The sequence below is a fragment of the Protomyctophum parallelum genome (assembly GCF_964188405.1).
Source record: "Protomyctophum parallelum genome assembly, chromosome: 7".
Taxonomy (NCBI): domain Eukaryota; kingdom Metazoa; phylum Chordata; class Actinopteri; order Myctophiformes; family Myctophidae; genus Protomyctophum; species Protomyctophum parallelum.
This window is the reverse complement of record NC_139705.1, coordinates 4,147,901-4,163,900: the sequence shown is the minus strand read 5'-3', so window position 1 is coordinate 4,163,900 and position 16,000 is coordinate 4,147,901. Positions and strand designations below refer to the sequence as shown.

The following is a 16,000-nucleotide window of genomic DNA, read 5'->3' as shown; positions in this document are numbered from 1 at the left end:
TGCAGCATCACTCCCAATCTTCCGCCGTAGTCTGAAAACCCACCTTTTCAGACTCCATCATGGCCCATAGCACTTACCCTACCCCCTTAGATAGCATTTCTGTAGACTTAGATAGCATTTGATACAGACTTATAGCATGTAGACAGCACTATAATTGCATTGTATGTAGTCATATCACGTCATAGTACATATGTATAGCATAGTATAGTATATGTATAGTTTATATGTATATTTTCATTATATAGATATTCCACTGTTACTTTCTTAGCTTACGCATGTTTCATGATAAATGCTTTTTATGTGATGTATTCCCATGCTTTTTTGTTCTTGCCTAATGTAAATCGCTCTGGATTAAATGCTAAATGCCTAAATTGTAAATTGAACATCCACGCCCATTCCACACCATATAAGGCAATAGGAAATATCGAAATACGTCAAGTGATGCATGAGCTTGTAGAACAGTTAATTTTGACAGCAATGTCAACGGACGTTATAAAGTATAGGCTACTCTCAAAACCAACTCGTTAATTTATTGATTTAAGTTCAAGCTCAAGGCTATAGCCTATAGGCCTACTTGGCAAATACCTATAAGGTCTGAGGACGACCTAGAGAAAGCCATTTCTATTGAACAATTGCACATTCGCCTGCAGAGGTAAAATAGATATCCGATTTTTTTATCAGAGCTGCATTGATTAATGCAGGGAAGTCCGTCTTTTAGATTTATCTCACTGTCATCCGTCTGAATGCAGAATGGATGTGTTCTGATTATGGACACCTATAGGCCTATATATATATATATATATATATCACCCATTCTTGAGATAAGGGACAAAACTTTTTTCAAACTGGATTTTTTTTTTTTTTAAGATACATTCAAATCAAATGGATGTATTTGTAGACACAGGTCTCAACTACCAATATTGAGAAGGAACAGGTTTTTCGCATAACATTTCTTTCTAAAATGGGACATTTATGCACTTAATACCCGATTCATGTCAACTCCGTCAGACACACTAAAATACCTTTTAATTGAATTTGATAATTTCAACAATAATATAAAGTCCTCAGTTCTCTTATAATGGCTTTCAGTAATCAAGTTAAGTAATACAATTATTTTAATATTGTTTTCTTCCAATATCACACTATTATGAAATATCCAATTTCTCAAATCCGTCATTTCAACCTCTATTTTCAATATTATAACATGAAAACCATGTAAAAAAAAAAAAAAATCATCATTACGTATCATTTCAGTTGGTGTTTCAATACATATGCACAAAATATTTAACATCACATTTTCTATTTCTTTGGAAATTAACAAAAACATCACGGGACGAACATCTGACGGAGTTGACGAACATCTGACGGAGTTGACAAGTTTAACTGATTTAGGTTCTAGATCACCTAGGATCTTGATTCTGGTGACTAATCCAACATTTTCAAGGATGAGGAATACAGTGGTACTATTTATATTGGCCCTGTGACCATGGCAGCCATTTTCAAAATGGCAGCCACCTGCTGTTATCTTACAATAACTCAAGTTCTACACCACCTAGGATCTTGATTCTGATGACTAATCCTACATTTTCAATGAGGAGGAATACAGTTTTATCTATTTAGATTTATCCCGTGACAATGGCAGCCATTTAAAAAAATGGTGGACCTGCTATTATTTTACCAATTTAGTCAGGGAATAGGCCTATTATCAGAATAATGTCAAATCTGTGAATACATTTCTTACCAAGAATTTTTTCACCAATGTGTTTGTAAAGGTGTCTACTAACATATCCCACATTGGTTTCTATTGAACCACCCTAGAGGCATTTTTGACAGCTGCTGAAAGTTGGGTACCATACCAAGTGGCTATGGCAAAACTAGGGAGTCTATGGCCAAACTAGGGGTCAAACCCCTTGGGCTAAATTCGGCCATATATCCACTTGCCCAAATGTGCTGACCTCATTTTGTGATGATGGCTATGGCCGTTTTCAGCCCAAGGAGTGTTCTTCGTGCATAGCTAATGCTTGGAATGCATTCAGAATCATGAAAACTCCCTAGTTTGACATGTCACATGCTACTTAAAGCATAATGAACATTTTGCCTTATATAGGTTGTTGATGGTACCCCAACTTTCAGCAGCTGTCAAAAGGTCCCCTAGGGTGGTTGAATATAAAGCAATGTGGGATATGTTAGTAGACACCCTTCCAAACACATTGGTGAAGAAAATTCTTGATAAGGAATTTATTACCAGATTGTATTAATATCCCCTGACTAAATAACTCATCTTCTAGACCACCTAGACCCGACTTCACAAACAGAGACCCGATTGACACCTAAACAACAAGTTTGGACAGCCCCACCAATTAGTGTTACGGAAAATAGCAAGTGTCTACCCTAGGCCCAGAGGGAGATACAGAACTTAGATGCGGCTCACATGTTGCACGACTCCTCAACAAGCTGCCACCAGGGATGAGAGCTGAATTCTGCCGCACAATGCTCTGCGGCCCAGGAGCAACCAACACCCTGTTGGAGTTCTCTGAGTGGTTGAAGCATGAGTCCTAGCCATATAGCCTGTGCAAAGGCAAACACCTTGAAGACCTGCTTGAGGTGAACAGTGAGCAGTGAACAGTGAGCGAAAGACTGAAGACAGAAGATCTGCCTTCAGGACTATCAGGCAGGATGTGCAGACACTGAAGGCATCAGTGTCGTTCTGTGTCCCCAGCATGTCAACCAAAGCAATGTTACCAAATCAAAGGAGCCTTCACCTCAAGTCACCTGGGTCTGGGTGAGCAATCGTATCCTGTATCTAGCCTCACAACTAAATACAGACACTTGGCCAGACTGCCGTTTGAAAGGGTCAAACCCTTCATCCTGATTGGGGAAGACCACCCCACCTAATCACACCAACCAAACAAGTGAGGTTGGGGCCTCCAGGTGGGCCAGTAGCCATCTGCACAAGACTGGGCTGGACCCTGCAGGAAAGCAATCTCCAGCCAAGACAATGTAAGTTGACTATAACAGAGCCCCAGAACACAGAGCTCATGAGAAGGATGGAGAAACACTGGCAGGAGGCCACCAAGATACAACGCCACACTGCAGTGGCCAGTTAAGTCAAACTGTGCGTCTGTACCTGAAAGAGACAAGTCAAAGGCCAGAAAGCCCACCTCCTTTTAATGTCCTGTCAGTAGCAACTCAACCTGCACCTGAAATAAGCCCTGACCCCTCCCAGAGAAAGTTCATCCTTGAAAATGTAATGATTAGTCGCCAGAATCAAGATCCTTGGTGGTCTAAAACTTGAGTTATTGGTAAAATAACAGCAGGTTGGTGGTCACTTTGAAAAACAATGGCTGCCATGGTCACAGGACAAATCTAAATAGTACCACTGTATTCCTCATCTTTTAAAATGTATTATTAGTCGGCAGAATCAAGATCCTATGTGGTCTAAAACTTGAGTTATTGTAAAATAACAGCAGGTGGCGGCCATTTTGAAAAACAATGGCTGCCATGGTCACAGGACAAATCTAAATAGTACCAATGTATCCCTCATCCTTGAAAATGTAGTCTTAGTCACCAGAATCAAGATCCTAGGTGGTGTAGAACTTGAGTTATTGTAAAATAACATCAGGTGGCGGCAATTTTGGAAAATGGCTGCCATGGTCACCACGAGACAAATCTGTGATGGCCCTATAGCCAAAAATGTTCCTTAAGGCATGCTCTAACTGTGTGCCAAATTAGAATACGTCCCATTATTCAAAAACTATAATTTTATTGTTTTAGGAACACTTTTGTCAACTCCGTCAGATACATGTCAACTCCGTCAGACACAAAACCTGACGGAGTTGACGTCTGACGGAGTTGACAAAATGTCATTTGTTTTCATCTTAACCCTCTGTAGTACAATGTAGCCATTTTGTTTTTGCTTCATTTGTTAGCTAAACCTAACCCTAAACTTTTATAATAAACATTATTTTGGAATTCTTAACAAAGATCATAATAATGTCCTGACGGAGTTGACATGTAAAAGCTGTGACCACCCTGATATCAACATTGTTTGTTTAAAATATCAAACAATTGAATGCTTTTCAGACCAGGTGCTCCACAGTTGCAACAAATACAAACGGGACTTGGAAAAGGAGTCTTCAGGCTAAATCTGTCGACAATATTTTCTGATTAATTTAAGACTTTTAAAAAACCTGACGGAGTTGACGGGAGACGTGGGACACACATTTGATATGAGATATCTAATGGAAAATATAAATTAAAATTATTGTGTATATTGTTTGCTATGTTGTTGACAATCTACTTTAATTTAGTATGTATATTTATGTGATTGTGACAGTATTAGACACTTTTTTAGCAGTTTGAAATTATGACCACTTGCTGGGGACAGGCTAAATACAGGCGTTTTTGGGTACAGTGCCTGCTTTTAACTAATTCAGATGGCATATGAAAACAATTATAATGAAATTAATGGCATAATAATACACAACTGTATTACATTTAACTTTGCAAGTGCTTTTATTTTTATTAAATGAATTTATTTTTAACAATAATAAGGCTCTTATGTGTGGGACATGTTTTTTCCACTTTTGTCCCTCATCTCAAGAATGAGTGATATATCAGATGTAAGTGCAGGTTCATTTCATATGACGTCGTCATATTAAAATGATTCGTGGGACATTTGGCACCAAACTTGATTGATCTCATGATGAGATCAACGTAGTAGCCTACAGCCTGCCCTACACAGTTGCCCTTGCCCATATTATAATTAATTAAGGTGATCTGGCTTAAAACTATGACTGGCCGAATTGCACTGATGCCATAATGTGGACTTCTATTTTTTATAGGGCTAATTAGCCCTAGTGATTGCTGTCTGTCTGTCAGACCGGCATGTCTGTGAACCCAGGGCTCGAAATTAACTTTTCTTGGTAGCACCAGTGCTCCCAAATTAAAAAGTTAGTAGCACTAGCAACAAATTAGGAGCACCTACCCAAAAAGTAAGGAGCACAGACAATATATATCACGCAATACATTGTATTAATAAAACAGTATAACTCAGTAGACCAATTTACAGTTGTAAACATCTCCATTTCAGTGCATTAGTCACGTGCATACCTAACCGTGGCATTAAGACATTGCATTTCTGAGCACTGAGCACTGCAGAGTTCATCACATGCCGGGTTAAGGCTTAACAATAAAATATGAAACTTATTTATTCAGACCATGGAGAAAGCCTAGTTTTTCTTTTTTAACACATTGCACTTAAAATGAACTTTGTACGCCAATTTATTCAGTCCACCATAAACATTTTCCCTTCCCTTTTTTGCTAAACAGCTTGTCCCCGCAGGTCTCAATATTTGCTATTGAGAATGAAAGAAATTAGATCAAATGTCCACCAAATATGACATATGATGATATATAATGATAAGAGCACCTCAGTTCACATGGGTGTGATTTTTAACTCATGCATTGTCCTGGGGCCAGGATTAAAAATGTGGTCTCCTGACTCTCAGTCCCTCCCTCTCCCATCCATCTCTTCACGGACACCGAAGCATCAAAGCTCTCCTGAGGAGGACCCTCTACAATTGCTCAATTCAACAGACCCATTCAGGATTCTAAAAACGCCTTCTCAATCCTGACCTAAGTTTTAAGTGTTTAGAGAGGCACTTGTCTTTATCTCCTTGGGCAAATCATTCCATTGCACCGTTTGTACTACATGGAATACAAGCTACTGTTATGCTAATTACTGTCTGTTATTTACTTAGTATTATTTCTAGTAGTATTATTCACTGTCTCTGTTGTTTATGTATTGTTATTTCTGTTTGTATGATTCCAGAAGTGTCCACCACAGAGCAGAGTCTCCAACTCCCAGCCTTCTGTCTGTGAAGAGTGACAAGTCTAGAGGAAATCCTCCTGACTTCAGTAACGAACCTGGACCTCCTGATTCACAGTATGTCAACCCTCCTATAAATATATACAACACTATAACACTGTAACACTATACGATATACACTATACAATATACACTATAACACAAAGGGAGTCTACCAACACGCCTCAAGCCTGAAACGGCTTATCCGGTGCTTCACAGGTGCAAGGACATCATGAGTTGCATAAGGAGAAGAGACTGGAGCAGCACGGACATTTAGAGCCTTTTATTTAGGTGCTGAGTATACAAACGACTAACGTTTCGAACTTGCGGTCTTTATCAGAGTCATGACTCTGATGAAGACCGCAACGTTAGTCGTTTGTATACTCAGCACCTAAATAAAAGGCTCTAAATGTCCGTGCTGCTCCAGTCTCTTCTCCTTATGCAATACACTATAACATATTTTATACTGACGGTGAGATGGCGGGCAGCTGTGTTCTGCACAAGCTGTAAACGCCTGAGTGATGCCTGGTCGATGCCAATATACAAAGAGTTGCAATAATCTATTCTTGATGAAATCAAAGCATGGATAACCATCTCCAGCTGTTTTTAGGGGAAGGTAGGATTTGACCGTGGCGATGATTGGAATTTGGAAGAAGAGAGTTTTAACGACGGAGCTGATTTGTTTATTAAGTTTAAAATCTTTATCAAAAATAAAACCAAGAGGTGGGACAGTGGCACAGTCGGTAGTGTTGTCGCCTCACAGCTAGAAGATCCTGGGTTCGATTCCCGCTGTGGGCGCTGGGGGCGTGTTCTCTCCTCTGCGTCATCAATGCCCATACCCGAGTCGGGGTTGGCGAAGGGGCCTTTCTGTGTGGAGTTTGTATGTTCTCCCCGTTTCCCCTAGGGTATAGTACCCTCACATGTTCTCCCCGTGTCCCCTAGGGTTGGTACTCTCACATGTTCTCCCCGTGTCCCCTAGGGTATAGTACCCTTACATGTTCTCCCGGTGTCCCCTAGGGTAGGTACCCTCACATGTTCTCCCCGTGTCCCCTAGGGTACCCTCACATGTTCTCCCCGTGTCCCCTATGGGTACACGGGGAGATGGCCCTTCGATGGCTTGCGTAGGAAGAGAGCTTTTTTGTGCCTGGCCCAAGCCCCCGCCACCCCCACCCAGAAACGTGCCTGCACAGCCGAGTATTATCATCTTACTTGAAATGTGATGTGATGACTTCTTACCCCCCTCTATGTTTTCTTTTTCTTTTTCTATGATGCAAGAAAGATGTATTTGGCGCTGCACTGCGGCCACATGCGCATAAGGGCTACGCTTGCATGCGGACCCTTTGTCTAAGACAAATTTCTTCCTCGGGAGACAAATAATAAAGAACCTTGTAGCCTCACAAAAACATGCAGTAATCCTGGTCGGAATGTGTTAAGGAGATAACTGTTAAAATTGCTCAATTCAACAGACCCATGAGGATTCTAAAAACGGCTTCTCAATCCTGACCTAAGTTTTAAGTGTTTTAAGTGTGTTGTCTTTATCTCCTTGGGCAAATCATTCCATTGCACCGTTTGTACTACATGGAATACAAGCTACTGTTATGCTAATTACTGTCTGTTATTTACTTATTATTATTCCTAGTAGTATTATTCACTGTCTCTGTTGTTTATGTATTGTTATTTCTGTTTGTATGATTCCAGAAGTGTCCACCACAGAGCAGAGTCTCCAACTCCCAGCCTTCTGTCTGTGAAGAGTGACAGGTCTAGAGGAAATCCTCCTGACTTCAGTAACGAACCTGGACCTCCTGATTCACAGTATGTCAACCCTCCTATAAATATATACAACACTATAACACTGTAACACTATATAATATACACTATAACACAAAGGGAGTCTACCAACGCGCCTCAAGCCTGAAACGGCTGATCCGGTGCTTCACAGGTGCAAGGACATCATGAGTTGCATAAGGAGAAGAGACTGGAGCAGCACAGACATTTAGAGCCTTTTATTTAGGTGCTGAGTATGCAAACGACTAACGTTTCGAACTTGCGGTCTTCATCAGAGTCATGACTCTGATGAAGACCGCAACGTTAGTCGTTTGTATACTCAGCACCTAAATAAAAGGCTCTAAATGTCCGTGCTGCTCCAGTCTCTTCTCCTTATGCAATACACAATAACATATTTTATACTGACGCTGAGATGGCGGGCAGCTGTGTTCTGCACTAGCTGTAAACGCCTGAGTAATGCCTGGTCGATGCCAATATACAAAGAGTTGCAATAATCTATTCTTGATGAAATCAAAGCATGGAATAACCATCTCCAGCTGTTTTTAGGGGGAGGTAGGATTTGACCGTGGCGATGATTGGAAAAAGAGAGTTTTAATGACGGAGCTGAATTGTTTATTACGTTTAAAATCTTTATCAAAAATAAAACCAAGAGGGGGGACAGTGGCACAGTCGGTAGTGTTGTCGGCACAGCTAGAAGATCCTGGGTTCGATTCCTGCTGTGGGCGCTGGGGGCGTGTTCTCTCCTCTGCGTCATCAATGCCCATACCTGAGGGGGGGTTGGCGAAAGGGCCTTTCTGTGTGGAGTTTGTATGTTCTCCCCGTTTCCCCTAGGGTAGGTACCCTCACATGTTCTCCCCGTGTCCTCTAGGGTAGGTAACCTCACATGTTCTCCCTGTGTCCCCTAGGGTAGGTACCCTCACATGTTCTCCCCGTGTCCCCCAGGGTAGGTACCCTCACATGTTCTCCCCATGTCCCCTAGGGTACGTACCCTCACATGTTCTCCCCGTGTCCCCTAGGGTAGGTACCCTCACGTGTTCTCCCCGTGTCCCCTAGGGTAGGTACCCTCACGTGTTTTACCCGTGTCCCCTAGGGCAGGTACCCTCACAAAAACATGCAGTAATCCTGGTCGGAATTTGTTAAGGAGATAACTGTTACAATTGTTTAATTCAACAGACCCATTCAGGATTCTAAAAACGCCTTCTCAATCCTGACCTAAATTTTAAGTGTTTAGAGAGGCACTTGTCTTTATCTCATTGGGCAAATCATTCCATTGCACCGTTTGTACTACATGGAATACAAGCTACTGTTATGCTAATTACTGTCTGTTATTTACTTAGTATGTTTTCTAGTAGTATTATTCACTGTTTCTGTTGTTTATGTATTGTTATTTCTGTTTGTATGATTCCAGAAGTGTCCACCACAGAGCAGAGTCTCCAACTCCCAGCCTTCTGTCTGTGAAGAGTGACAGGTCTAGAGGAAATCCTCCTGACTTCAGTAACGAACCTGGACCTCCTGATTCACAGTATGTCAACCCTCCTATAAATATATACAACACTATAACACTGTAACACTATACGATATACACTATAACACTATACAATATACACTATAACATAAAGGGAGTCTACCAACGCGCCTCAAGCCTGAAACGGCTGATCCGGTGCTTCACAGGTGCAAGGACATCATGAGTTGCATAAGGAGAAGAGACTGGAGCAGCACGGACATTTAGAGCCTTTTATTTAGGTGCTGAGTATACAAACGACTAACGTTTCGAACTTGCGGTCTTCATCAGAGTCATGACTCTGATGAAGACCGCAACGTTAGTCGTTTGTATACTCAGCACCTAAATAAAAGGCTCTAAATGTCCGTGCTGCTCCAGTCTCTTCTCCTTATGCAATACACTACAACATATTTTATACTGACGGTGAGATGGCGGACAGCTGTGTTCTGCACTAGCTGTAAACGCCTGAGTAATGCCTGGTCGATGCCAATATACAAAGAGTTGCAATAATCTATTCTTGATGAAATCAAAGCATGGATAACCATCTCCAGATGTTTTTAGGGGGAGGTAGGATTTGACCGTGGTGATGATTGGAATTTGGAAAAAGAGAGTTTTAATGATGGAGCTGATTTGTTTATTAAGTTTAAAATCTTTAGCAAAAATAATACCAAGAGGGGGGACAGTGGCACAGTCGGTAGTGTTCCGTGTCCCCTAGGGTAGGTACCCTACCCTCACATGTTCTCCCCGTGTCCCCTAGGGTAGGTACCCTCACATGTTCTCTCGTGTCCCCTAGGGTAGGTACCCTCACAAAAACATGCAGAAATCCTGGTCGGAATGTGAGGGTAGGAGATAACTGTTACAATTGCTCAACTCAACAGACCCATTCAGGATTCTAAAAACGCCTTCTCAATCCTGACCTAAGTTTTAAGTGTTTAGAGAGGCAGGTCTTTATCTCCTTGGGCAAATCATTCCATTGCACCGTTTGTACTACATGGAATACAAGCTACTGTTATGCTAATTACTTGCGCAAGCAGAGCGCGCAAGTACTAGTTTCGCCCGGGACTCGTATGCACCGTCCCAGCCGTCCCACCAATTTTGATGCATATGCACCGTCCCAGCAAATTGTGCCTGATACGGCAGTGGTGCCAGATTACATACATGTATACACAGGAGCATTACCTTTAATCCTCCCAACACTAAAACATATCGTCATTACGTCACCATCGAAAACCAATTACACTCTGGCATTGGGTCCTTTAATCCACATCTTTATTACGTCATCATTGAGAGCTAGTTATACAGATGTATGTAATCTGGCACCACTGCCGTATCAGGCACAATTTGCTGGGAAGGTGCATACGCATCAAAATTGGCGGGACGGCTGGGACGGTGCATAAGGCGCAAAGTAACCACAGTATACCACTAATCAACTTACAAATTACATATACATATACATAGTATATGTATAACTAGCTCTCAATGATGACGTAATCCCGTTTCCCCTAGGGTATAGTACCCTCACATGTTCTCCCCGTGTCCCCTAGGGTTGGTACCCCCACATGTTCTCCCAGTGTCCCCTAGGGTAGGTACCCTCACATGTTCTCCCTGTGTCACCTGGGGTAGGTACCCTCACATGTTCTCCCGGTGTCCCCTAGAGTAGGTACCCTCACATGTTCTCCCGGTGTATAGAGTAGGTACCCTCACATGTTCTCCCGGTGTCCCCTAGGGTAGGTACCCTCACATGTTCTCCCCGTGTCCCCTAGGGTAGGTACCCTCACATGTTCTCCCCGTGTCCCTAGGGTAGGTACCCTCACATGTTCTCCCCGTGTCCCCTAGGGTAGGTACCCTCACATGTTCTCCCCGTGTCCCCTAGGGTAGGTACCCCCACATGTTCTCCCCGTGTCCCCTAGGGTAGGTACCCTCACATGTTCTCCCTGGGTCCCCTAGGGTAGGTACCCTCACATGTTCTCCCCGGGTCCCCTAGGGTAGGTACCCTCACATGTTCTCCCCGTGTCCCTAGGGTAGGTACCCTCACATGTTCTCCCCGGGTCCCCTAGGGTAGGTACCCTCACATGTTTTCCCCGTGTCCCTAGGGTAGGTACCCTCACATGTTCTCCCTGTGTCCCCTAGGGTAGGTACCCTCACATGTTCTTGAGGTTGAGGTTGAGGCCATGTCAGCGGGCGAGAGAGAGAGAGCTAGATGGCCGGGGCATGCGACTCGAGTGCGAAATTGCGATTATGCAACAGTTACCCTAAAACAAAAAACACGTCAACTCAATGTCATTGTAACTAACCTGGACCTATCGGCACTATGACGTCATCATCATGATAGCATTGTTTGATAGCCGTTCTTATCTCCCGAGGGGCGTGACATTGGGCCTTTAAGGAGATATCTGTTACAATCAGGGCTCCAGACTAACTTTTTCACAGGTAGCACTGGTGCCACCTACCTTTTCAGTTGGTAGCGCCACCACAACTTAGGTAGCACCAACTTTTTCTTTGTATGACCTTATCACCAAGGCTAGCAAAGGTTTTCTTTGCTGAAGCATAAATGCCTTAAATTAAGCACATAACATGGAATATTTCTCACTCACACACATTCTATAGGAAATTATTATAATGAATTAACCTATAGTGCATTTTTCCATATCGTTATTATCATTTGGCTATATGAACCAGAAATGAGACACACCCCTTACCTTCTGCATGGGCATGTTCAACCTAATGGCCAATAAGGATATTTAACACGGAGGTGCCCATGTGCCCACTCTTCTGCATGGGCAATGGGCATGTTCAACCTAATGGCCAATAAGGATATTTAACACTGAGGTGCCCATGTGCCCACTCTTCTGCATGGGCAATGGGCATGTTCAATCTAATGGCCAATAAGGATATTTAACACTGAGGTACCCACGTGCCCACTCTTCCTGCACCATTTTGCAATGTGAAATGCCACCGAATTAATAATCCTTGCCCACTTTGCTCGTCTTTTTTTTATATGGAATGAACATGGACATTTATATGGAATGGAATGTGTGTGTGTGTGTGTGTGTGTGTGTGTGTGTGTGTGTGTGTGTGTGTGTGTGTGTGTGTGTGTGTGTGTGTGTGTGTGTGTGTGTGTGTGTGTGCGTGCGTGCGTGTCTATGACACTGCAGTCAAACCACACCTGGACTCACCACACCCAGTCAAACAACACCTGGACTGAAGACACCCAGTCAAACAACACCTGGACTGAAGACACCCAGTCAAAACACAGGTGGACAAAGTAAGAATGTGCACTCATTGAAAATGCATGCTAATAAATTGAAATCATAGACTAAATGTTCAAATAATTATTGTCTGTAACAATTATATCCAAGTGCATATAATGAAGCTAAACAACTATCAACTCAACAGCTTGACAAAAACAACTGATCTTGTGTTGTTACTTTTGCCTGTTTTTCTGAATAAATTGCATAGTTTCTGGAGGTATTTAATATATAATGAATGTGTGCTGTATACATGTATTGTAAAGTTATACATTAACCTCAATGTTTAAAACATAAATGTTCTTCTCATTTCAGATGTCAGTATTTTGAACGATTATAAGGACAGTCTGAACAGTTTTGATGAAGCGAAAGACGACATGACGGAAGAGTCTGGAACCTCCGTCACCGGCACTTACTCAGAGCTCTACATCTCAGTGGGAGAGAGTGAAGGGGTTATTCGCCAACATGAGGTGATACAGCTTGAAACAGCTTCCAACATGAAGACCTTCCATGAACCAATCAACTGCTGTAAAATCTTTAAGATCCTCCTCCCTGGCAGAAAGACACCCAGCACAAGTGTTCTGACCGAAGGCATCGCTGGCATTGGAAAAACATTCTCTGTGTGCAAGTTTCTTCTGGACTGGGCAAGAGGTTTGGAGAATCAAGATATAGATCTCGTGGTTCCCTTTTCATTCCGGGAGCTGAACTTGGTCAGAGATAAGCAGTACAGCCTTCTCAACCTGATCCATGATTTCCACCCAACATTAAAGAAGGTCACAGCAGAGCAGCTCGCTGCCTGGAAAGTTTGCTTCATCTTCGATGGCCTCGATGAAAGCAGGTCTCCGTTGCACTTCGACAAAAATGAAATCATCTCTGATGTCACAGTGACATCATCGGTGGATGCTCTGTTGACAAACCTCATCAAGAGGAATCTGCTCCCCTCGGCCCTCCTCTGGATAACCTCCAGACCTGCAGCAGCCAATCGGATCCCTCCTGCATGTGTTGACATGGTGACAGAAGTGCGAGGGTTCACAGACCCCCAGAAGGAGAAGTACTTCAGGAAGAGATTCAGTGAAGAGAAGCTGGCCGACAGAGTTCTCTCACACTTGAAGACATCGAGGAGCCTCTACATCATGTGTTACATCCCACTCTTCTGTTGGATCATTGCTACCGTTCTGCTGGACATGTTGAGGACACACACCACCATTGGACAGCTGCCCAAGACCCTGACTGAGATGTGCTGCCACTTCCTGTTGGTTCTGACAAACAGGAAGAAGCAGAAGTATGATGAGACTCATGATGTCAAAAAGAAAGCAAAAGAAAAGGGGACTCAACAGCAGCTCACTAAGACTGACAGGAAAGTTCTTCTGGACCTGGGCATGCTGGCGTTTCAACACCTGGATAAAAGTAGCATCATGTTCTACCAAGAAGACCTGGAAGAGTGTGGTCTTGATGTGAAAGACGCCTCGCTGTACTCAGGAGTGTGCACGCAGATCTTCAAGAGAGAGGATGTGCTGTTTCAGAAAACGGTCTACAGCTTTGTTCATCTGAGCATCCAGGAGTTTATGGCTGCAGTCTACCTGTACCACTGTTTCACACAAAAGAACATGAAGGTACTGAATACATTCCTGGAAGATGAAAAATACAGAGGTAAGAGCTCCCTCTCCGACTTCCTGAAAGCTGCTATGGAAAAATCCCTGAAGAGTAAAAATGGCCACCTGGACCTACTTGTTCGGTTCCTTCATGGCCTCTCACTGGAGTCCAACCAAAGTCTGTTAGGAGGCCTGCTGGGTCAGACAAAGAGAAGTCTGTTAGGAGGTTTGCTGGGAAAAAAGGAGGAGACCCAGAAGGAGATCCAGAAAGCCATCCAGAACCTGAAGGAGATGTTAACTCGTGGTGATGCCTCTCCTGACAGATGTATCAACATGTTCCACTGTCTGATGGAGATGAACGACCAATCATTACATCAGGAGATCCAACGGTTCCTGAAGTCAGAGAACAGAACAGAGAAACTGTCTGAGACCCAGTGTTCAGCTCTGGCCGTCATGCTGCAGATGTCAGAGGAGGTTCTGGAAGAGTTGGACCTGGACAAATACAACACATCAGAGGAGGGGCGAAGGAGACTGATCCCAGCTGTGAGGAACTGCAGAAAGGCTCGGTTAGTAGTCGAGTGAATAGAAACATCCTAGAGTCAATCTGCCATTACAGTTAACACTATAATTATAAATGAAGGTTGGCATAAAAGGTGTCTGCATTTCAAATAGTGATTAGTGGTATTGTCTGTATTGTCTGCATTGTTCTGCATTGTTCCACGCCCCTTTTAACACCATAAAAGACAGCCAAAATACCCAACGTTAAATCCGCTTCACTGTGGTGAAAGCACTCAGTAGAACAAGTTGAAAGGTGTCACTCACAGATCTATAAGCGTACATTGCTTTGCATCGCAACACATTGACAGCTTGTAGGTCTGATTAATTATCAAAGCGAGTCCCTCGATGCGATGTAATATAAAAAGCAAAAAAGCAGCCAAAGCTTTTGAAAGTGGTACAAAGTTGACCTAGAGGGAAAGGCCATGGAGTCACTTAATCCTCCATTCTCCAGGGACCGTGTGTGTGATATGATCTGTAGGGTCCATCCTCCAGGGACCATGTGTGTGATATGATCTGTAGGGTCCATCCTCCAGGGACCATGTGTGTGATATGATCTGTAGGGTCCATCCTCCAGGGACCATGTGTGTGATATGATCTGTAGGGTCCATCCTCCAGGGACCATGTGTGTGATATGATCTGTAGGGTCCATCCTCCAGGGACCATGTGTGTGATATTATCTGTAGGGTCCATCCTCCAGGGACCATGTGTGTGGTATGATCTGTAGGGTCTATCCTCCAGGGACCATGTGTGTGTCATCATCTGTCTAGCATGAAGGTGCACAACACACATCCTGGCAATAATTTAAAGATAATGTTGTGTAGTAGCTGGCAAATTAAATTATCAATGCTGTATAATGGCTGAATATCCATGGACAACTTAAGTTATAATCAACATAGTTTGTCTAAGCTCCAGATTCAATAATGATATTTTAACTGCCACGGTTCTTTTAATTACTCTGTTAAAGGAGCATAAGTTAACAGTTGTTGCTTGTGAAATGGATCAACATTAATAATATAAGACACTTCTTATATCTGTGCATATGTTTGATGCAACGTTTGGAGCTGCTCATTTACTTTTTTTGGTTTAACAAAAAAGAAAAGAAAAATGTACCACATTGGATAATTCTTTCATAATTCTTATACAAGCTCACAATGCTGCGGCCTGTTGTGAGCTTGTAGATCGACTATTTTCAGCCAAAATCAGTCATTATGATGACATCAAGGCCCGCCACAATACATTTTAGTCGACTAAATCAACTGTAGATTTAGTCGACTAAAACTTATGACATTTAGTCGACTAAAACTAGACTAAACACTAAAACATTCCAGGTGACTAAAATGTGACTAAAACTAAATGAAAGCTATTCAAGAGACTATGACTAAAACTAAAATCAAAATGTGCTGCCAAAAACAACACTGGACTTATAACATTGTGTAGGTTATGAAAT

At 42.7% G+C, this 16,000-nt stretch overlaps 1 protein-coding gene across 1 annotated transcript in view; it reads left to right on the top strand.

The window, feature by feature from the left end:
• Nucleotides 1-16,000, top strand: part of LOC310861390 (uncharacterized protein) — a 52,996-nt gene that overhangs the window by 8,163 nt on the left and 28,833 nt on the right. Inside the window, exons 3-7 of the mRNA XM_083768811.1 lie at nucleotides 5,834-5,947; nucleotides 7,568-7,681; nucleotides 9,063-9,176; nucleotides 12,311-12,420; nucleotides 12,719-14,561. Coding sequence (XP_083624937.1) covers nucleotides 5,834-5,947; nucleotides 7,568-7,681; nucleotides 9,063-9,176; nucleotides 12,311-12,420; nucleotides 12,719-14,561 — 2,295 coding nt within the window. The remainder of the gene's footprint in view (nucleotides 1-5,833; nucleotides 5,948-7,567; nucleotides 7,682-9,062; nucleotides 9,177-12,310; nucleotides 12,421-12,718; nucleotides 14,562-16,000) is intronic.